This window comes from Scyliorhinus torazame, chromosome 8, assembly GCF_047496885.1.
Source record: "Scyliorhinus torazame isolate Kashiwa2021f chromosome 8, sScyTor2.1, whole genome shotgun sequence".
Classification (NCBI taxonomy): Eukaryota; Metazoa; Chordata; class Chondrichthyes; order Carcharhiniformes; family Scyliorhinidae; genus Scyliorhinus; species Scyliorhinus torazame.
The window spans coordinates 20,858,885-20,882,373 of NC_092714.1; the positions used below are offsets into that span (position 1 = coordinate 20,858,885).

Consider the following 23,489-nt stretch of genomic DNA (forward strand, 5'->3'; position numbering starts at 1 on the left):
ATTTTAAACACCTCTATAGGGGAAAAGAGCCCCAGTTATTCAGTCTTTGCTGATATGTGTGAAACCACTCGGGACTGGTATCAACCGTGTCAATCTTTCTTGAGCTTTTTGCAGTGCCTCTCCATCATTTGTGTAATATGGAGACTAGAACTGCTGGGACATGTCAAAGTGAGTTCTAACTAAGGTTCTTCACAAGTTTAATCCATCTCTCTAGGAATGATTCCCAATTCCTTGTTATTTTTATGGCCTTATTAGTGATTTGTCCGTTTACGCTCCTAGATTCCTTTACTCCCCTCTCCCATTTAGATTCTTAATAAAGAACTTCCTTATTCTTCCAATTAAAATGCAACACCCCAGTTTCCTACATTGAAATTCGTCTCCAGTTACATGCCCATTCTGCAAGTTCATTAATATTGTCTTGTTGTCAGGCAGTGGTTAGCATTGCTGCCTCACGGCGCCGAGGTCCCAGGTTCGACCCCGGCTCTGGGTCACTCTCCGTTTGGAGTTTGCACATTCTCCCCACGGTGGCGCAGTGGTTAGCATTGCTGCCTCACGGCGCTGAGGTCCCAGGTTCGATGCCGGCTCTGGGTCACTGTCCGTGTGGTGTTTGCACATTCTCCCGCATGTCTGCGTGGATTTTGTCCCCACAGCCCAACGATGTGCAGGGTAGGTGGATTGGCCTCGATAAATTGCCCCTTAATTGGAAAAAATGAATTGGGTACTCTAAATTTTTTATTTTAAAAAAAATATTGTCTTGTTGTTTGGTTCTTGTTCGTCTGCCTACCTTGTTGCTGGGGAGGAGCATATATATTCTACGGTTACTTTTGTTTAAGCGTTGTTACTTTTAGCAGGAGTGGAACCAAAGTTGAACATCCTAGAGATCGTTAAGCCAGTTGAAACGGTTGAAGTTGTAATCGACCCTGGTGCAGCACATCATGTGGGTGCCGAGGCCCAGCTTGTGGAGGAAGCGCAAGTGATAACGTTGGACGGCTCAAAGCAACTGACAGCAATACCAGACGAGACATCTGAGCAAGTGACGCGATGGGCTGCAGCCCTCGAGGGTTATCGGAAAGAGCAGGAGCATCTTGGAATTCCATATGGTACGGAACTGACTTTACCTAGTTCCATATAACATAATGTACAGCACAGAACTTGTGATGCGACTGCTTTATCCAGTGATTACGGTGCTTACTGAGCTGGCTAAACATTAACCGGGGTTGAGATGCTTCAATTGCTCTCATTGTCCCAGAAAAGGCCAGAAAATCATAGAATTTACAGTGCTCCCCAACAGGCGCCGGACTGTGGCGACTAGGAGCTTTTCTTTTTTTTTAATAAATATTTTATTGAAAATTTCTGGTCAACCAACACAGTACATTGTGCATCCTTTACACAACATTATAACAATACAGATAATAATGACCTTTTTTTATATAAACAAAAAACAACAAATAAATAAATATTAAATAACAAAAATGAAAGCTAGCCCTAATTGGCAACTGCCTTGTCACAGGCTATACCCCCCCCCCCCACCCCCAAAGTCCTGGGCTGCTGCTGCCATCTTTTTTCCCCCCATCTATCTTTCCGCAAGATATTCGACGAACGCTTGCCACCGCCTGGTGAACCCTTGAGCCGACCCCCTTAGGACGAACTTAATCCGCTCTAACTTTATGAACCCTGCCATATCATTTATCCAGGTCTCCACCCCCGGGGGCTTGGCTTCTTTCCACATTAGCAATATCCTGCGCCGGGCTACTAGGGACGCAAAGGCCAAAACATCGGCCTCTCTCGCCTCCTGCACTCCCGGCTCTTGTGCAACCCCAAATATAGCCAACCCCCAGCTTGGTTCGACCCGGAGACCCGGACTCCTACTACTTTCGAAAGCACCTTTGTCACCCCCATCCAAAACCCCTGTAGTGCCGGGCATGACCAGAACATATGGGTATGATTCGCTGGGCTTCTCGAGCACCTCGCACACCTATCCTCCACCCCAAAAAATTTACTGAGCCGTGTTCCAGTCATATGTGCCCTGTGTAATACCTTAAACTGAATCAGGCTTAGCCTGGCGCACGAGGACGACGAGTTTACCCTGTTTAGGGCATCTGCCCACAGCCCCTCCTCAATCTCCTCCCCTAGCTCTTCTTCCCATTTCCCTTTTAGTTCGTCCACCATAGTCTCCCCTTCATCCCTCATTTCCCTATATATATCCAACACCTTACCATCACCCACCCATTTCTTTGAGATGACTCTGTCCTGCACCTCTTGTGTCGGGAGCTGCGGGAATTCCCTCACCTGTTGCCTCGCAAAAGCCCTCAATTGCATGTACCTAAATGCATTCCCTTGGGGCAACCCATATTTCTCCGTCAGCGCTCCCAGACTCGCAAACTTCCCATCCACAAATAGATCTTTCAATTGCGTTATTCCTGCTCTTTGCCACATTCCATATCCCCCATCCATTCCCCCCGGGGCAAACCTATGGTTGTTTCTTATCGGGGACCCCCCCCAATGCTCCAGTCTTTCCCCTATGTCGTCTCCACTGTCCCCAAATCTTCAGTGTAGCTACCACCACCGGACTCGTGGTATAGTTCCTTGGTGAGAACGGCAATGGGGCTGTCACCATAGCCTGCAGGCTGGTCCCCCTACAGGACGCCCTCTCTAATCTCTTCCACGCCGCTCCTTCCCCCTCTCCCATCCACTTACTCACCATTGAAATATTAGCGGCCCAATAATACTCACTTAGGCTCGGTAGTGCCAGCCCCCCCCTATCCCTACTACGCTGTAAGAATCCCTTCCTCACTCTCGGAGTCTTCCCGGCCCAAACAAAACCCATGTAACTCTTTTCTATCCTTTTGAAAAAAGCCTTCGTGATCACCACCGGGAGGCACTGAAACACAAAGAGGAATCTCGGGAGGACCACCATCTTAACCGCCTGCACCCTCCCTGCCATTGACAATGCTACCATATCCCATCTCTTGAAATCTTCCTCCATCTGTTCCACCAACCGCGTCAAATTTAGCCTGTGCAATGTGCCCCAATTCTTAGCTATCTGGATCCCCAAGTAACGAAAGTCTCTTGTTACCTTCCTCAACGGTAGGTCTTCTATTTCTCTACTCTGCTCCCCTGGATGCACCGCAAACAGCTCACTCTTCCCCATATTCAATTTATACCCTGAAAAATCCCCAAACTCCCCAAGTATCCGCATTATTTCTGGCATCCCCTCCGCTGGATCCGCCACATATAGTAGCAGATCATCCGCATATAAAGATACCCGGTGTTCTTCTCCTCCCCTAAGTATTCCCCTCCATCTCCTGGAACCTCTCAGCGCTATCGCCAGGGGCTCAATCGCCAGTGCAAACAGTAATGGGGACAGAGGACAGCCCTGCCTTGTCCCTCTATGGAGCCGAAAATATGCCGATCCCCGTCCATTCGTGACCACACTCGCCACTGGGGCCCTATACAACAGCTGCACCCATCTAACATACCCCTCTCCAAACCCGAATCTCCTCAACACCTCCCACAGATAATCCCATTCCACTCTATCAAATGCTTTCTCGGCATCCATCGCCACTACTATCTCCGTTTCACCCTCTGGTGGGGCCATCATCATTACCCCTAACAGCCTCCGTATATTCGTGTTCAGCTGTCTCCCCTTCACAAACCCAGTTTGGTCCTCATGAACCACCCCCGGGACACATTCCTCTATTCTCATTGCCATTACCTTGGCCAGGACCTTGGCATCCACATTTAGGAGGGAAATTGGTCTGTAGGACCCGCATTGTAGCGGATCCTTTTCCTTCTTTAAGAGAAGCGATATCGTTGCTTCTGACATAGTCGGGGGCAGTTGTCCCCTTTCCTTTGCCTCGTTAAAGGTCCTCGTCAGTAGCGGGGCGAGCAAGTCCAAATATTTTCTGTAAAATTCAACTGGGAATCCGTCCGGTCCCGGGGCCTTTCCCGTCTGCATGTTCCTAATTCCTTTCACCACTTCTTCTACCGTGATCTGTGCTCCCAGTCCCGCCCTTTCCTGCTCTTCCACCTTGGGAATTTCCAGCCGATCCAAAAAATCCATCATTCTCTCCCTCCCATCCGGGGGTTGAGCTTCATACAATTTTTTATAAAATGTCTTGAACACTTCATTCACTCTCTCCGCTCCCCGCTCCGTCTCTCCTTCCTCGTCCCTCACCCCCCCTATTTCCCTCGCTGCTCCCCTTTTCCTCAATTGGTGTGCCAGCAATCTGCTCGCCTTCTCTCCATATTCATACTGTACACCCTGCGCCTTCCTCCATTGTGCCTCTGCAGTGCCTGTAGTCAGCAAGTCAAATTCCACATGCAGCCTTTGCCTTTCCCTGTACAGTCCCTCCTCCGGTGCTTCCGCATATTGTCTGTCCACCCTTAAAAGTTCTTGCAGCAACCGCTCCCGTTCCTTACTCTCCTGCTTCCCTTTATGTGTCCTTATTGATATCAGCTCCCCCCTCACCACCGCCTTCAACGCCTCCCAGACCACTCCCACCTGAACCTCCCCATTGTCATTGAGTTCCAAGTACTTTTCAATGCATCCCCTCACCCTTAGGCACACCCCCTCATCTGCCATTAGTCCCATGTCCATTCTCCAGGGTGGGCGCCCTCTTGTTTCCTCCCCTATCTCCAAGTCTACCCAGTGTGGGGCATGATCCGAAATGGCTATAGCCGTATATTCCGTTCCCCTCACCCTTGGGATCAATGCCCTACCCAACACAAAAAAGTCTATGCGTGAATAGACTTTATGGACATAGGAGAAAAACGAGAACTCCTTACTCCTAGGTCTACTGAATCTCCACGGGTCCATCCCTCCCATCTGCTCCATAAAATCCTTAAGCACCTTGGCTGCTGCCGGCCTCCTACCAGTCCTGGACTTCGACCTATCCAGCCTTGGTTCCAACACCGTGTTAAAATCTCCCCCCATTATCAGCTTTCCCGTCTCTAGGTCCGGGATGCGTCCTAGCATTCGCCTCATAAAGTTGGCATCGTCCCAGTTCGGGGCATACACGTTTACCAAAACCACCATCTCTCCCTGTAATTTGCCACTCACCATCACGTATCTGCCCCCGTTATCCGCCACTATAGTCTTTGCCTCGAACATTACCCGCTTCCCCACTAATATAGCCACCCCCCTGTTTTTCGCATCCAGCCCCGAATGGAACACCTGCCCCACCCATCCTTTGCGCAACCTAACCTGGTCTATCAGTTTCAGGTGCGTTTCCTGTAACATAACCACATCTGCTTTAAGTTTCTTAAGGTGTGCGAGTACTCGTGCCCTCTTTATCGGCCCGTTAAGCCCCCTCACGTTCCACGTGATCAGCCGAGTTGGGGGGCTTCCCACCCCCCCCCCCCCCCCCCCCCCCCCCCCCCCTTGCCGGTTAGCCATCATCTTTTTCCAGCTTCTCACCCAGTTCCCACGCAGCTGTATCTCTCCCAGACGGTGCCCCCCCCGCCCATCCTTTCCCGTACCCACTCCCCCCTTTCCCCAGCAGCAGCAACCCAGTAATTCCCCCCTCCCTCCCCCCCCCCCCCCCCCCCCCCCGCTAGCGTAATTACTCCCCCCATGTTGCTCCCAGAAGTCAGCAAACTCTGGCTGACCTCGGCTTCCCCCCGTGATCACGGCTTGCACCGTGCAACGCCCCCTCCTTCCTGCTTCTCTATTCCCGCCATAATTATCACAGCGCGGGAACCAAGCCCGCGCCTCTCCCTCGGCCCCGCCTCCCATGGCCAACGCCCCATCTCCTCTCCCTCCCCACCTCCCCCCATCACCACCTGTGGGAGAGAGAAAAGTTACCATACCGCAGGATTAAAACATAAAACCCCTCTTCGCCCCCCCCCATTCGCCCCACCACTTTGTCCAAACGTTCATTTTCATAGTCCACTCGTTCCAATTTTTCTTCTACAATAAAAGTCCACGCTTCATCCGCCGTCTCAAAGTAGTGGTGCCTCCCTTGATATGTGACCCACAGTCTTGCCGGTTGCAGCATTCCAAATTTTATCTTCTTTTTGTGAAGTACCGCTTTGGCCCGATTAAAGCTCGCCCTCCTTCTCGCCACCTCCGCACTCCAATCTTGATAAACGCGGATCACCGCGTTCTCCCATTTACTACACCGAGTTTTCTTCGCCCATCTAAGGACCATTTCTCTATCCTTAAAACGGAGGAATCTCACCACTATGGCTCTGGGAGTTTCTCCTGCTCTCGATCCTCGCACCATAACTCGGTATGCTCCCTCCACCTCCAACGGACCCGTCGGGGCCTCCGCTCCCATTAACGAGTGCAGCATCGTGCTCACATATGCCCCGACGTCCGCCCCCTCCACACCTTCAGGAAGGCCAAGAATCCTCAAGTTGTTCCTCCTTGCGTTGTTTTCCAGTGCCTCCAACCTCTCCACAGATCGTTTCTGGTGTGCCTCCTGTATCTCCGACTTCACCACCAGGCCCTGTATATCGTTCTCATTCTCTGCTGCTTTCGCCTTCACGACCCGAAGCTCCTGCTCCTGGGTCTTTTGTTCCTCTTTCAGCCCTTCAATCGCCTGTAATATCGGGGCCAACAACTCTTTCTTCATTTCCTTTTTTATCTCCACGCAGCGTTTCAAGAACTCTTGTTGTTCAGGGCCCCATATGAGACTGCCACCTTCCGCCGCCATCTTGGTTTCTGCTTGCCTTCCTTGCCGTTGTTCCAAAGGATCCGCTGCAATCCGGCCACTTTCCTCTCCTTTTTCCATCCGTGTCCAGGGGGAACACCCTTCTGGTTTACCGCATGGTGCTTTTAGCCGTTAAAATTGCCGTTGGGGCTCCTATCAAGAGCCCTAAAGTCCGTTCCACCGGGAGCTGCCGAAACGTGCGACTTAGCTGGTCATCGCCGCACCCGGAAGTCCGACTAGGAGCTTTTCACAGTAACTTCATTTGAAGCCTACTTTTGACAATAAACAACCATTCGGCCCATCGAGTCCACACCGGCTCTTGGAAAGAGCACCCTACCCAAGGTCCACACCGCCACCCTATCCCCATAACCCAGCAACCCCACCCAACACTAAGGGCAATTTTGGACGCTATGGGCAATTTAGCATGGCCAATCTACCTAACCCGCGCATCTTTGAACTGTGGGAGGAAACCGGAGCACCCGGAGGAAACCCACGCACACACGGGGAGGATGTGCAGACTCCGCACAGACAGTGACCCAAGCCGGGAATCGAACCTGGGACCCTGGAGCTGTGAAGCAATTGTGCTATCCACAATGCTACCGTGCTGCCCTCGGGTCCACGGGTTCTCGGTTTCACTCACAACAAACAAATGCCACTGAAAATGCATTTGAGGATTGGATCAGGCTTTGCTGTACAGCCTCTCCTAGTCAAATGCCCTGTTGACACTGCCGAGGTGCCCAAGTAATGGCTAAATGAGTGCGGTATGAAAAGACGACTGCTGGCGTCAGTGAGTCAACCATTTGGCAGGGGAAGAAAGAGGGGGATTAAAGCCAAACCATCAATTTAGAAAATTCTTGTTTTGGTCCACTCGTCTTTCTAAAAGCCCTGTAGGAGTTTCAACAATTTAATTCCCACGGTGACTCACCACCATCAGCTGCATGTCCTACACCTCTATAACATGACCTACTCTTGTGTAACATTTCCTACGCGTGGTCTGTAATGGTGGACTTTTTGCCAGTTTTGTCTCCAGTCTCTGACCATGCATATGTTTTTTTATCCCTATGTTGTTGAGACTAGGGAGATAAAGTCACAAGATGTTAACAGTCTAGACCTGAACACAGGTTCTCACTAACTTGCTAAATGACTTCCTGTCCTGCTTTCTAATCGGTGTCTTAGTAGGTGCTCCATCAGTTGTCTAAAAAGTCACAGCGTTCTTTGTTGGATTTACTTCCGTTATTTTAATTCCTTCTTGGGATGTGAACATCACTGGCAAGATCAGCATTTAGTGCCTGTCCCTGAGAAGGTAATAGTGAGCGCCCAGCCCACATAACCCCCATCCTGTCCTCGCTCATCTTTGGTCAGGTGTCCCTCATCGATCCAAGGCCTCTGGGATCCATAACCGTCAGTTTCCACTACTCTGGATACCCACCCCCACAAGTCCTTGATCCTGACTGTCACTTAATCACAGTATTTACAGTGCAGAAGGAGGCCATACAGCCCATCGAGTCTGAACCGGCCCTTGGAAAGAGCACCCTACTTAAGCCCACACCTCCACCCTATCCCAGTAACCCCACCTGACCTTTTGGACACTTAAGGGGTAATTTAGCATGGTCAATCCACCAAACCTGCACATCTTTGGACTGTGGGAGGAAACCCGGAGCATCCGGAAGAACCCCACACAGACACTGGGAGAAAGTGCAAACTGCACACAGTCACTCGAGGCCGAAATTGAACCCAGGGCTCTGGAGCTGTGAGGCAGCTGTGCTAACCATTGTGCCGCCTTCCTCACAGGAGGCAATGCAGGGCTCCCTCCTGCTCTCAAGCCAATGGGCAAGATCCCTGTCGCCTGGATTAAATTCCACTCCGTGTTACTGGGGAAGGATTACTGATCATGAATAGTGGTGGACTTATTCTGAAGCTGGGGACAGGAGGTCACTTTTATTGGGAGGAAATCTTTCACAAATCTATCTTCAGTATTAGGAAAAGACCACTTCTATCTCTGACTGTTAAGCGGAATATATCTGGTGGTACTGTTGTAGACTTCATTTTGTTTCCATCAATAATCTTCCCGCGACTTGTGGGAGAGCCTTTGCCCGCTGAAGTCGATATTTTATCTAGCTGATGAGGTTTTTACTCCCTGGTGTATGTAGAGCTTCATCTAAGCTTTTCTCTCTGCCCTGCCTCTCCCCTCCCTCTCTTCCTAGCAAAGCTTTCAACAATTACACTTGTAACATCTCCATAGTTCACACCAGTATTGGCTGTTCTCTGAGCTGTGTGACAATTGCAGAGATTATGTGCAAAATAACTCCTCAAAAGCCATGTGTTTAAATAGAACGTTCAGAGAACTGACATTGTTTACATGTGTTTCATCTGGTTGCGTGTCTGAATGATTTTTTTTTTTTTGCTTTAGATCCAATTCAGTGGTCAGTGGACCAGGTGTTGCATTGGGCTGTGTGGGTGATGAAGGAGTTTGCCATGATTGACGTGGATGTGAAGGACCTGAACATTCTGGGAAAAGACCTGTGTACCCTCAGCCAGGATGAATTTCTGCAGAGAGTACCAAAAGGAGAAATTCTGTGGAGCCATTTGGAATTGCTGAGGAAGTGTGAGTAAATCTCAATGTAACGAGTGTGTTTGCCAGAAAACTGAAGATTAGAATTTTGATCATTGGACATAAAGAGAGTCACATTATGTCACTAGTAATCAAACTGACGCAGGCCCCAAATTAGCTGAATCTGCCCTCTTAGCTACAAAAATGGTTTACCGCCACTCTTGTCTCCGGTTTCTTTCCATTAAATTCAGAATTTTGTTCGGTATCTGTTTTGTCCCGTTTATATTTTCCTCGCTCATGTCGCCCACTTGTCAAATTAGTTTTCAATCATAATTTTGTTTCCTCTTTCTTACATGAGTACATACGAATCAGGAGTAGGGCCCTCGGCCCCTTGAGCCTGCTCCACCATTCGACAAGATCACGGCTGATCAGAATGTAACTTCAACCCCACATTTCCGTCCAGCCCCAATGACCTTTTGCCCCCTTGTTACTCCAGAATCTATCTGCTTTGCCTTGAAAATATTCAAAGACTCTGTTTCTGCTGCCTCTGGAGGAGGAGAGTTCCACAGACTCCTGACCCTCAGAGACAAAATTCCCCTCATCTCTGTCTTAAATGAACGATCCTTTATTTTTATTTTTTAAAATAAATTTAGAGTACCCAATTCATATTTTCCAATTAAGTGACAATTTAGCTTGGCCAATCCACCCACCCTGCACATCTTTTGGGTTGTGGGGGCGAAACCCACGCAAACACGGGGAGAATGTGCAAACTCCACACGGACAGTGACCCAGAGCCGAGATCAAACCTGAGACCTCAGCACCGTGAGGCAGCAGTGCTAACCACTGCACCACCTTGCCGCCCTTAGGATGCTTTTTATGGTGCATTTCTAAAAATTGCTAAGAGTCAATGTGGACATGCCAAATTTCTTTTGCTTCCTGAGGAAGTATAGGCGCAGTTGTGCTTTCTTGGTCGTAGCATCAACATGGGTGGACAGGCCAGATTGTTGGTGATGTGCACCCCGAGGCAATTCAATCAACACTGGAAATCTGTCGACACTGGTTTCATGATTATTATCAGACCTTTGGTTCCAGATTTTTATTGAATTCCAATTCCACCATCTGCCCTGGTGGGATTCGAATTCAAATCCGCAGAGCATTGTCCAGTGACAATACCATTACTCTTCCGCCTCCCCAACTCTGTTTCCTGTTAGTTAGCGAATCTTCTGACTGCCTTGAATTTTTCCCCAAGTGCCCCACTATAACAACTTTAATGGCTTCTAACATTTTGCCTGTGACAGATGTTAGTCTAACTGACCTATAGTTTCTTGTTGGCGCCAAGAAGAGGCCATGATATTGACAGGTTTTTCAAATTCAGGTGTTGTGACCAAGCCTGACCTGTTCCCAGCTCAGTAGCCACACACATGTACATGTTGGATGTTTTTCCCACAGAAGCCCCTTGACCATTGTGTGTGGATAGAACCACAGCTAATCCGAGTCTTGTCTGACGTGCATGCAATATAACCAAGTTTTGAATTCACCCTTACATATTGGCATTGCTGGCAGGGCTAACATTTATATCCACCCCTCATTGCCCTTGAGAAGGTTGTGGTGAGTCTCTGCAGTCAGTGTGAGGAAGGTCCTCCCACACTCTTTAACTAGATAGACAGCTCCAGGATTTTGAACCAATGACAATGAAAGACAAGTGTTTGTCCAAGTCGGGTACTGTGACTTCAAGGGATCTTTATAGCAATGATGTTCCTATATGCCATCTCCCCTTGTCCATCTAGGTAGTGGACGTCACGGATTTGGGACCCACCGAGAGATGTGAGTGCCCAAAAAAATGTGCATCTCCCTCTGCCTTGGCCCTGCCTAATGGTTCTTCACCTCCAACATCTCTGCTGGTCCCTAACACCAACTCCACTCATAAATATCCACGTTGGGGTTGTTGAGCCTAATTCTAGCATCAGTCGTCCCTGTTGAGCATCTGACTCAGCACAGAGCTGTGACTGAGGCTCACACTTTTATTGATTGAATAAAATGTCGTACTCGTATCACAATTTTGTTCTGTTTTTGGGGTATGGTGAAGTACTTTGGCAGATGTTTCTATAAAATGGGATTAAAATGCTTTGGTAAATGAATGAATGAAGTCTTTTCTTTCTGCCTTACAGACGTATTAGCAAGCCAAGAGCACACAGGGGAAATAGCAACTGTTACCATTGACCAACGTGAGTTCTTAACTTGAAGTACAGCCTTCCGCATTAGGAAGAGAATATATGTTGCGCATCTGTTGTTTTAACTCCGGTTTACCCTTTCCCCTGCTCATTTGGTCAATGCACAGCCATGTTTTACAATGGCTTTGTATTGATTTTCACAGCCTTTCAGCTACTATCAACTGCACTAATGGCTCTCTGAATAACGCTTTTAAATTTGCTGAGTTATTGATGAGTCAGGTGATTTGTTATTAAGTCTGTCATGTGTTTTTATTGTAGTCAAATTGCAAGGTATTTTGGGGACCACATTTTGCATTTCCGCCATTTTTATATTTGCCCCTGTGTGGACATGGTGGCTGAGGCCAATTTGTGTTGCACAAGATTATGGTATTTCTGATGTTTGAGGATCACGTTAATTTAGTCCTTCCAGTTTACCATGAAAACTATAAATTTAGGCTTGGGGTATTGCTCAAACACCGTGTTTGCACACAACTGCAGCTGTGGCATGTGTGGAAATGGTTAGGTTGTCGTGCCACAGCACTCCCTGGAGATGGTTATTTATATCCACTTAAAGTGAATTGAGACTAGTTTCACGCACATCCCTTGGAGCCAAAACTGAGAGGCGACTTCCATTCCGTCAGTCTGGCCTAAATTGGAGCTGTCGTCGCTGGTTCAGTCTTTTGGGTATTGTTGCAGTCAGCAAGTTTATTTCAAAACACCAGGAGCCTCCCCTTGCGGGATGCTTGCGAGTCAACCTTTTAGAATGAGTAATGGACACTTGAGGAGTAGTGTTGTTTTTCTTTTGATAAATTGCAGCTTAACCTTGTTTTGCTTTTCTTAAAAAATTAAACAAATGTTCTAGTATTAGGACGAATAAATCCGATCGCTACAGAGGGTATTTACACTTGTGACGAAGAGCAAAACTGGAGCCCATCAGAATTAGATAACCACCAAGCGATCACTTGGGGAATTCAGAAGACACTTCTTTACCCAGAGTGTGGTGAGAATGCGTAACTTGATACCACACGGGAGTAGTTGAGGTGAATAGTATGGATGTATTTAAGGGGAAGCAAGGTAAGCGCACGAGATAGAAGGGGATGGAACATTGTTAATAGTGGAATGAAGAAAGGTGTTGAAAAGCTCAAGTGGTGTCAACACCAGCATGGACCAGTGGACTAAATGGCCCTTTTCTGTGCTATATATTCGAGGTGTGGTAGCAAAGTGTGCCCATTGAGTGGAAGGTGGATTAGTGTGTGTGTGAGAAAGGAATAGAAAGGCATGTTGCTGGGATGAATTGAAGGAGAGGTAACTTGGGAATAAATGCGAGCGCAGAGCAATTGGGCTGAGTGGCAAAAATACCATGCAGCAATGCCCGGAGTGTGATGTACTGTTTTTTATAATGTTTTATTGTGTAACAAACAATATGTTATTCTGCTACGATGAACCTGCGTTCAATGTGTCCTGTGCCTTTAAGGCCACAGTCTACTTTCTTTAAGTCAGTGTAGCCTGAGGTCAGTCAGACTTCTTTAGTGAAGAAAAAATGGAAGGTGCTTGTAAATTTTCAGCTCCAGGTCACAGCAACATTTTTTTCATTCTTTGGAAGTGTGGCAGACATGGTTGATTTTTATAGAGAGTTTCTGCATTGTGCTGCTGAAAGGCGAAGAGCTATTGGAATTTAAGCACCTTGTATAGAGTCCATGTAATGTATGAACACAGTCATGTAAATTTATGGATTTATTTTTGTGAGCTGAGCGTTGCCAGGAATAGTAGGAGTGAGGTTCTCTGCACCATCTGCCTGATGCAGCTCATTTAAACTTTACACTTTCTTTTCAGCTGTCCAAATAATTCCTGCAACTGTGCAGTCGGCAGCTCCCACCACCATCAAAGTTTTCACCGGAACACCCAAGTCTGCCAAAGTCCCACGTGCTCCGAGGATCCTCTGGTGAAGACCGAAGCTCACCTGGGAATAGGACAGTAAGGAGAGGTTAATGCAGCAAATGGGTTTGAGTGATAGTGTGTTGATCCTCGAGCAGCAAATGGGTTTGAGTGATAGTGTGTTGTTCCTCGAGCAGCAAATGGGTTTGAGTGATAGTGTGTTTGTTCCTCGAGCAGCAAATGGGTTTGAGTGATAGTGTGTTTGTTCCTCGAGCAGCAAATGGGTTTGAGTGATAGTGTGTTGATCCTCGAGCAGTATCGGGATACTGCAGTGTTCATGGTGGTGATAGGTGTCTTTTGAATCCTTTCTGCATGTTCTGCCATTCAGTTGGCTCATGGTTCAATTTACGCAAGTTTCCTTTTTCTTTCCTGCCTGAATCTACCAGTACTCCAACTCCAGGCTGTTGTGCATTTCCCCCTGACACCATTTCATTGCCACACTTTTAATGGCAGAACCTCCCATTTCCTACTGTAGCCACTGATCCTCAAACTGCTCTTTTGTTCGTCCAATCCCCCCATTCCACCTCTCACAATTGATGGCAGGATGTTTAGGTGCCTCAACTCCATAATCCTCTTCATCTCTCCCTTCATCGTCTTTAAAAACATTCTTGAGGCTCATATTTTTTGGATAGACACTTGGCCACTTTTCCTGTCTCTTCTAATCTGGCTTCGTGTCCGCATTTATGCCATTCAATTATTTTCCCCCTCCCTGTTGAAAATTCTGTATTAATGGAAGGTGTACATTTCTGCATCCTAAAAAAATATTTAGTCTGGAAAAGCATGAAGGGCTGCCTCCTGTGCCCCACAGAGATTGATGCACAAGGTAAGGGCTCATGTTGAGGTAATCGATCAGCATGATGGAGAATTGGTTAACAGACAGGAAATAAAAGAGTTGGGATAAACGGGGCATTCTCAAGGTGGCAGGCAATGAACTGGTGCTGGGTCTCTGCTACTTAGTCTACATTAACCTAACAAAAAGACTAAGGGTAAGTTCACTGATTATGCTCAGAATGTAAGCTGTGAGGAGAACACACATGCTGCGAAGAAATATAAACAGGTTAAAAGAGTGAACAAAAAGGTGGCAGATGGATCGTAACGCAGAGAAGTGCGAAGTTATTCACTTCAGTAGTAAATAAAAAAAGCTGATTTTCTTTTTTTTAAATCTGAAACTTCTAAATGTTGGTGTTCAGAAAAACTTGTGTGTACTCAAACAAGAGGCTCAAAGTTAGCATGTAGGTACAGCAAGCAATTGGGAAGGCACATGGTATGTCGACCATTATTGCAGGGGAGTAGAGTGCAGGAACAAGAAAGTCTTGCGACATTTGTACAGCGCTTTGGTGAGACCACACTTGGGAGTATCTGCACAACTTTGATCTCTATATCGAAGGAAGGAAAGCAGGGGCGCGATTCTCCGATGCCGCGCCGGTTGGAGAATCGCCTGCCGCGCCATTTTTCCACATGACGCCAGTCCGACGCCCTCCACGATTCACCCAAGCGGCGAGATCGGCCCTGTCGAGTTCTGCACGGCGCAGACCGGAGAATCGCCCGAGACAACCAAAATGGCGATTCTCCGCTACCCCGCTATTCTCCGGCCCGGACGGGCCGAAGTCCCGACGGCGTAACCCCAGTTCACGCCGTCGCCATTCACACCTGGTAAATAAAGTCGTCAGCCAGTCGTCCTACCCCCTACAACTAGGCCCTACACCTGTGCAACTTATTCTGTGCCTAACTTCTTTGCCTTACGGGCCCCTACCACTACATCTAGGTGTCTCCCGAGATGGTACAGCGAGAGTGGAGGCGGACTGTTGAGAATCACGTCCTGCGACATGGCTCCCCGTCGGCACGCGTTTCCTCTGGCGGCCCGGCTTCGATGAGCCAGGCTGCTCGGCGGGCGTGCCGGATGCGTGGTCCTGCCCGCTGCCCACCAGATGCGCCAGGGACAGAACGGGGGGAGGCCCAGTGTACCGGGACGTCCCTTGCTGGAGTACCGGGACGGGCCCCCAGAACCACCACCTCCCTCGGGGAGCCCGGTGGCCCCCGGACCTCACTGTGGGACGGAGATGCGCTCGGAGACATGCCCCGTCGCACCACCGACACCTGGCGCTGCCAGTCCTGGAGGGCCTGCAGCGGTACCGACCACGGTCCGAATGCTAGCAGAGACGGAGCCCAGGGAGTGCGACATTCCTGCCATGGACTGTGCTATCTCAACCTGTGATTGCGCTACGCCATCCATCACGTGCGCCAGGCGGTCTATGCTCTCCGCGACTGACTGCTGGGACTGTGCCATCGCCTGCTGGGACCGGGCCATGGCATGGTGAGACTCGGCCAGAGACCGGAGAGCGGCGGCAATGTCCTGTTGGCTCTGGGAGATGGCTGCCTGTGAGAGGGCAGCCCTCTCCTGGGCCATGGATGACGCGTGCACGGTAAGCCCAACGTCTTGCAGAACCTGACCAATGGCCGAAACCGTTTCACCCATTGCCTCCACCGCGGACGCCACCCTTGCGGTGTCGGCCTGGGTGGCTGCGATGAGTGGCACTACTCCCTGCTCCTGGACGCGAATGGACTCCTCCAACTTCGTGTGCAGGTCCTGGAAGATGGCCCTCATCCTGTTATTCAGTCCCTGGGTGTCCACATGCATCGGTTGTCCGGGTGGGTCAAGTACATCCAGGAACCGCCTGGGCGGCAGCTGTTTGCTGGGCCTGAGCTGCCCTCCGACCGTCCAGCCCCTCGGCTGCTCCAAACTCCACCTGCCGTACCGGCTCGGCTGTGTGGTGCGCACCAGACCGTGACCCGGGAGCCTCATCACTTATCTGCCCAACCGAGGTAAGTGTCTCTGCGATGGTGGATGGTGTGGGAGACAGCAGTGCCGCTAGCTCGAGGTCATCGTCCGTTATGGAGTCTGGTGTGTACTCGTCCCCCTCATGGCCCGGCGCAAGCTGAATGCAGCCCATGTCGTGTTGCCCTCCAGGTGAATCCGTGGACTGTGTGGCCGTTCTCTGTGCGTCATCGTCACTGTCCGTCCTGTGCCCCTCAGTATTTTCTCTGTCCGTCGTATGTGCGTCCCCGTCCAGCGTCCCATACGGAGAGGATGGCCCTCCTGTCCGACCGACTGCCACCCTCTGGCGTGCGTCCCTGGGTGCGCTTGAGGTTGGAGATGGTCGGCTTTGTCTTGGCCGAGACCACCCTGGACATTCGGCGGCTGGCACTGGGGAACACACCGATATGGAGTTCGTTAGACACGCTGGGCCAGGTGTATGGTGGTGGTGGGGGCAGTGTGTGAGGGGGGGAGGGGATTGAGGGTGCAGTGGCATGAGTCTGAGGGGGGAGGGGATCGAGGGTGCAGTGGCCAGAGTGTGAGGGGGGCGATGACGGGCTGGAGTTGGGGGGGGGGGGGGGGGGGGGGGGGGGTTGCTGGGTGAGGACATGTAGGGTTGTCTCACTTGTTTCTGCGCCTCCAACCTGGCATGTCGCGACCTCCCGGGTGGCGGATCCCCCAGCGAGGTCCAAGGCCCTCTGCTCGTGAACGTTTAGGGGGTGCAGCACTGGAGAACACCCTCCGGTTCTCATGCGCTCACGTTGGTTATGAGCTGTCTGGGGCCGGTGCGTGCTGGCCCCTTGTAGGGGCCAGAGTTAGTCCTGGCAGCGGCCCGTTAACGGCGTCGTAAAACACGATGGCGTGGACACTGCCGCAGGATTAGAGAATCCCGCCAATGATATTTCAACTTCTACCTTAACTATGTCCCAGTAGTTTGCTCTCATTAAAGCATGATTTTGTTCTTCATGTTGGTCATTTTCTGGTTGGCTGCCTGTGAGAGTTACGCCGTCGGGACTTCGGGCCGGAGAATAGCGGGGGGTAGCGGAGAATCGCCATTTTGGTTGTCTCGGGCGATTCTCCGGTCTGCGCCGCGCAGAACTCGACAGGGCCGATCTCGCCGCTTGGGTGAATCGTGGGAGGACGTCAGACTGGCGTTTGGATAAAGCATCACAATTAGGCGGGTATCATCAGGGCGTGCAGATATAAGCTTTATTAATGCTGGGTGAGGATACAGTTGGAGCCACACCATGACATCTGTCCAGGGGGGTCCCGGTGCTCATGTGGGTCGAGTATAACGTTGTGCACCCTGAAACCCCACCCCCCGTGCACGCGGGGGGGGGGGGGGGGGGGGTGGTTGTGACCCGGGGGCACCCTCATGGCACTTACCTTACCTTGGCAGCCCGAGTGAGGTCGTGCAGCTTCTTCCGACACTGCTCTCCGGACCGGGGGGGGTGCCTCGCGGCGGTGCCAACTTCACGCCAACTCACCTCCTCACCGTGATGGACGGCTGCCGATGCCCACGTCTTGGGCAGAGGGTGGCCCTTCAGCTTCCAACCTCATCGAGGAGGGTGTCCAGGTCCGTGTCCCGGGACCTCTGTGCGGCTCGTCGGGACTCAGCCATCTCTCCTCCTCCTCCTGGTTCCTTCCGTGCGCGGATCGCGCCATTTATGGCGCAGCGCCACGTCATTCGGGCGTCGCGCGCTTACGATGCTGCTTTCACGCCACCCCCGAATTACTCGCGGCTCTGCTCCTAGCCCATTTTCGGGCCCTGAATCGATCGTGATCGGGGCTGTTTCGCGCCGTCGTGAAACACGACGGCGTGGGCACTTAGTCGCGGGAGCGGAGAATCGCGCCCCTTACCTTGGAGGTGGCAAAGGCTCACTAGATGGTTGCTGAGGTGAGAGAATTGTCTTATTTGAGCCTATGCTCTCAGGCGTTTGGGAGAGTGAGGGGTGATCTCATTGAAACATACGAGATTCTGAAGGGGCTCAATAAAGACACTAAAATGTTGTTTTCCCCTTGCTGGGGAATCGAGAACACAGGGGACACAGGTTCAGGATGAGAGGGCAGCCATTTAGGACCGAGATGAAAATTTCTTAAGGAAGAAAGTTGTGAATGTTTGGAAATGTCTAACTAGAGGGTTGTGGATGCTCCATCATTGACCATATTAAAGACTGCAATAGAAGAGTTCTGTACTGTATCTTTTTATCCTTTTTCTTCATATCCTGTAATACTTTTGCCCTGCAAAGAATCTCAGTCTTGAAACGTTCAATGAACCCAATCTCCAAAGACTTTCACAGGCCCTAACTTCATTCCTGAATGACATAGCTCTAAGATTGTAATTCTTGATTTCCCCAACCAGAGAATATAAATCTTCTATTTCTTCAAATCATTTTTGCCTTCATAACTACTTTGGGTAGATCACCCCTCAATATTCTAAGCTGAAGGAAATTCATGCTAACTTTATGCAATCTGTCATAATGTAACCTTGTAAGCTGTATGACCATTCTGGTGAGTCTACGCTGTGCCCTTTCCAAGGCTCAGCTTTCTGAATTCCAGCCCCTGATAATCCTCTTCGGTCTTGTGTGATGATAGCTTAGCCTGTTGGCATTCCAGTGTATTGTGTTCAAGGCCAGACAGTTCTTGTCTCAGAATCCCTTGGTGGTTATCTTGAGTGGCGTTGGGGAAGATCTCCACTTCTGCATCAGCTTCTCTCTACCACCCATCAACCACCCATTTTAAACAAAAACTCAGGTGAAAGGCCCCATTTCAGTCATAATCCATGGGTGTTATGAACAAATGATTCATCTCAGTAATGAGTGGCAAGGAATTTGCAAGATTACTTGCCCCAATGACAGATGCAATCCATGGTATTTCAGAAAGACTCCTTTGGTTTATGGTAGGACCTGGTTTCGAACAATCCATAGATGCTATTAAGATTCCACCATCTGCTAAGTGTTAATTCAGGAGTGTGGGGGAATACTTTCCACTTGCCTGGATGAGTGCAATACTCAGGAAGTTTGACACAATCTAAGACGCAGCAGCCTGCTTGATCGACATTCAAAAGTTCACTCTCTCCACCGTCGATGCACAGTCGCAACAGTGTCTACCACCTACAAGATACACTGCAGTATTTCATCGAGGCTCTTCGACAGCATCTTCCAAATTTGCAACCTCTACTGCCTTGAAGAATAAAGACGGCAGATGTAGGACAACACCACCACCTGCAAGTTCCCTCCGCCATCCTGACGTGGAACGATATCAGCATTCTTGAGTCATAATTCTGGCACTCCCTCCTTGACAGCATGGAGTGCACTCTACCTAGTCCACACAGACTGCAGCAGTCCAAGGCTGCAGCTCACCATCACTTCCGAAGGACCAATAGGATGGGCAATAAATGCTGGTCAACATTCTGTAAATTAATGAATGAAAAAAACACAAAATTTGGCAAAGAGCCCAGAGCTAACATGTTCAACTCCGATGGCAATTTCTGAAATTCAAATCATGATGACTGGCAGGGAAGCACCAAGGATCAGAGTGACCTTGGTGTGCATGTACACCATTCCCTTAGGGTAGCAGGGCATCATAGAATCACAGAATTTACAGTGCAGAAGGAGGCCTTTCAGCCCATCGAGTCTGCACTGGCCCTTGGAAAGAGCACCCCGCTTAAGCCCCACGCCTCCACCCCATCCCCGTAACCCAGTAATCCCACCTAACTTTTTTGGACCCTAAGGGCCAATCCACCTAACCTGCACATCTTTGGACTGTGGGAGGAAACCAGAGCACCCGGAGGAAACCCACGCAGACATGGGGAGAATGTGCAGACTCCGCACAGACAGTAACCCAAGGTGGGAATCGAACTTGAGACCCTGGAGCTGTGAAGTAACTGAGCTAACCACTATGCTACCGTGCTACCCAGGGCAGGTGGATAAAATGGTTAAGAAAGCGTATGGTATGCCTTTATTTGTCGAGGCATGGAGTTTTAGAGCAGGGGGATAATGCTTGGAACTGTATAACACGTTGGCTAGGCCACAGCGAGTGTGCAGTTCTGGAATCCATATTGTAGAAGAGATGTGATCGCACTGGAAAGGGTGCAGAGGAGATTTACCAGGATGTTGCCTGGGCTGGAGAGTTTCAGAGAGATTGGATAGATTGGGGATGTTTTCCTTCGAGCAGAGGAGACTGAGAGGGGACGTAATTGAGATGTAGGGGCGGCACGGTGATGCAGTGGTTAACACTCCTGCCTCACGGCGCCGTGGACCCCAAGTTCGATTCCGGCCCTGGGTCACTGTCCCTGTGGAGTTTACACATTCTCCCGCGTCTGTGTAGGTCTCATCTCCACAACCCAATGGTGTGCAGGGTAGGTGGACAGGTCAGGCTAAATTGCCCCTTAATTGGAAAACATTTTTAAAAATGATTGAAATGTATAAAATTTAGGGACATAAATGGGAGTGGACAGGAAGAATCATTTTCACTTGGTGGAGAGACCAGTGACCAGGGGGCCTAGATTTATGGTAAGGGGCAGGAGGTTTAGAGGGCTTGGGGAAAAATGTTTTTACCCAGAGGGTGTTGGGAGGTGGGAGTCTAGAACTCGCTGCCTGAAAAGGTGGTGGAGGCAGAGACCCTCATAACATTTAAGAAGTATTTAGATGTGTACTTACAATGCCAAGGCATACACGGCTATGGACCAAGTGCTGGAAAGTGGGATTAGAATAATTAGGTGGTTGTTTTTGACCAGTGCAAACGGGATGGGCCAAAGAGCATTTTCTGTGCTGTCGACCTCCATAAATTTGGCAATTGACAGGCAAACATCAAAAAAATGTCCACACAAAGCAGCTTGATTAAAATCCCTCGGGGAAGGTAGTTTGGGGTGTATGTAGCTTGAATCCATATTACACAGTTAGCTCTTAGCGCCGTCGGGATGTTAGTTGTCAATAATTGAAGAGCCAATAGATATTCATCTAAAAACATGAAGATGATTGATTCTCTGTGTAGCCAAACTAATGGAGAAATGTGTGTGATAATTGAGTTATTTCCTGCTTTTGCCTTCAGGCAACAATGGGCAGATCCAACTCTGGCAGTTCCTTCTGGAGCTTCTGACAGACAAAGATGCACGAGACTGCATTTCATGGGTTGGGGACGAAGGGGAGTTCAAGCTGAACCAGCCAGAGTTGGTGGCCCAGAAATGGGGTCAACGAAAAAACAAGCCCACCATGAACTACGAGAAACTGAGCCGAGCACTTAGGTAAGTGGACTGAGCAGAGGTTCGTCGACCCTAACCTAGTTGTACAGATTATTCTGACCGATGGGATTGTGTGCTTTCAGATGGCTTAACAGCTGTATTGTGCAGACTACACTTCACTGAGATGCCACTGTTGCCTGTTTTGCGACTAGTGTATTTAGGCCAACACCAGTGCAATCCTAAATATGGTCATCTATCAAACATGCATTTCTTCTCTCTGCTTGCAGCTTTACCATTAACGTCCAGTGCCTTGCTCAAATGTTAATTCTTTGCATTTGACCCGAAACAATGATAGCAAGCAGGTCATGGGAGGCTTAATGTAGCATAATCCTGTCCTTCGATCCAGGCACATGTGCGTGCACACACACACACACACACACACACGTACTTTACATCCAGGATTAAAAGCAAAATTCTGCAGATGCTTGAAACCTGAAATAAAATCAGAAAATGCTGCAAAAACTCAGCAACTGTGGAAAGAGGAACATACTTAATGTTTTGAGCCCAGTATGGCTTCTTCAGAAGTGGAGGTCATATTGGATGCAAAACATAAACAAGGTTTTTTAAAATTTTATTAAAGGTTTTCATAAAATATCAATAACAAAATGAAAAAGGAACCCAACAGGGTTAAGTACAAAATACAGTCCAGAAAAACAACCCTCCATACCCCCCTTTCCCCCCGCCCCCGTACATAAATAATAAATTAACATTAACCCCCCGACTTAATACAACAAGTATATACACCCCCTCAGACCCTCCAGTGTAAATAACAAAAACAAAAAAAAAATAAAGTGACCCCCCCCCCCGAGTTGCTGCTGCCATTGACCAATGTCTACCGCTCTGCCAGGAAGTCTAAGAACGGTTGCCACTGCCTAAAGAACCCTTGTACTGGCCGTCTCAAGGCGAATTTCACTCTCTCCAACTTAATAAATCCCGCCATATCGTTGATCCAGGATTCCACGCTTGGGGGCCTCGCATCCTTCCACTGAAGAAGAATCCTTCGCCGGGTTACCAGGGACGCAAAGGCCAGAATTCTGGCCTCTTTCGCCTCCTGCACTCCCGGCTCCTCTGCCACCCCAAATATTGCGAGCCCCCAGCCCGGCTTGACCCTGGATCCTACCACTCTAGATACCGTCCTCGCTACGCCCTTCCAAAATTCCTCCAGCGCTGGACATGCCCAGAACATATGGGTGTGGTTTGCTGGGCTCCCTGAGTACCTAACACACCTGTCCTCACCCCCAAAAAACCGACTCATCCTTGTCCCGGTCATGTGTGCCCTGTGCAGCACCTGAAATTGTATGAGGCTGAGCCTCGCGCACGATGAGAAAGAGTTCACCCTCCCCAGGACATCTGCCCACGTCCCTTCCTTAATTTTCTCTCCCAACTCCTCTTCCCACTTACCTTTTACCTCCACCACCGAGGCCTCCTCCTCCTCCTGCATCACCTGGTAAGTTTCCGAGATCTTCCCCACTCCCACCCACCCACCCGAGAGCACCCTGTCCTGTACTGTGTGTGGCCGTAGTCGCGGGAATTCCACCACTGCCGTCTGGCGAATGCCCTTACCTGTAAGTACCTGAAGGTGTTCCCCGGGGGGGAGCCCGTACTTCTCCTCCAGCTCACCCAGACTCGCGAACTTCCCGTCCACAAACAGGTCCCCCAGCTTTCGTATCCTTGCCCTGTGCCACCCCGCAAACCCTCCACTTGTTCTTCCTGGGGTGAACCGGTGGTTCCCCGTAATGGGGTCCCCACTTGCCCCCTGTGCTGCCTCCACTGCCTCCAAATTTTGAAGGCAGCCACCAACACCAGGCTCGTGGTATACCTCCTTGGAGGGAGCGGCAGCGGTGCCATTGCCAGCGCCCCCAGACTCGTACCCACAAAAGACGCCGTCTCCAGCCTCTTCCATGCAGCCCCCTCCATTATCCACTTGCGCATCATCGGCGCATTGGCGGCCCAGTAGTATCCACAGAGGTTGGGCAGTGCCAGTCTCCCCCTATCTCTACTCCGCTCCAGGAACACCCTTCTCACCCTCGGGAGTCACTCGTGCCTGCACAAACCCCATTATACTCCTGTTAACCCGCCT

The 23,489-nt window shown here is 49.8% G+C and overlaps 1 protein-coding gene across 1 annotated transcript in view; it reads left to right on the forward strand.

The window, feature by feature from the left end:
* Window positions 1–23,489, forward strand: part of gabpa (GA binding protein transcription factor subunit alpha) — a 67,770-nt gene that overhangs the window by 38,490 nt on the left and 5,791 nt on the right. Inside the window, 6 exon segments of the mRNA XM_072513146.1 lie at window positions 849–1,100; window positions 9,067–9,261; window positions 11,376–11,432; window positions 13,251–13,354; window positions 13,356–13,401; window positions 21,220–21,412. Coding sequence (XP_072369247.1) covers window positions 849–1,100; window positions 9,067–9,261; window positions 11,376–11,432; window positions 13,251–13,354; window positions 13,356–13,401; window positions 21,220–21,412 — 847 coding nt within the window.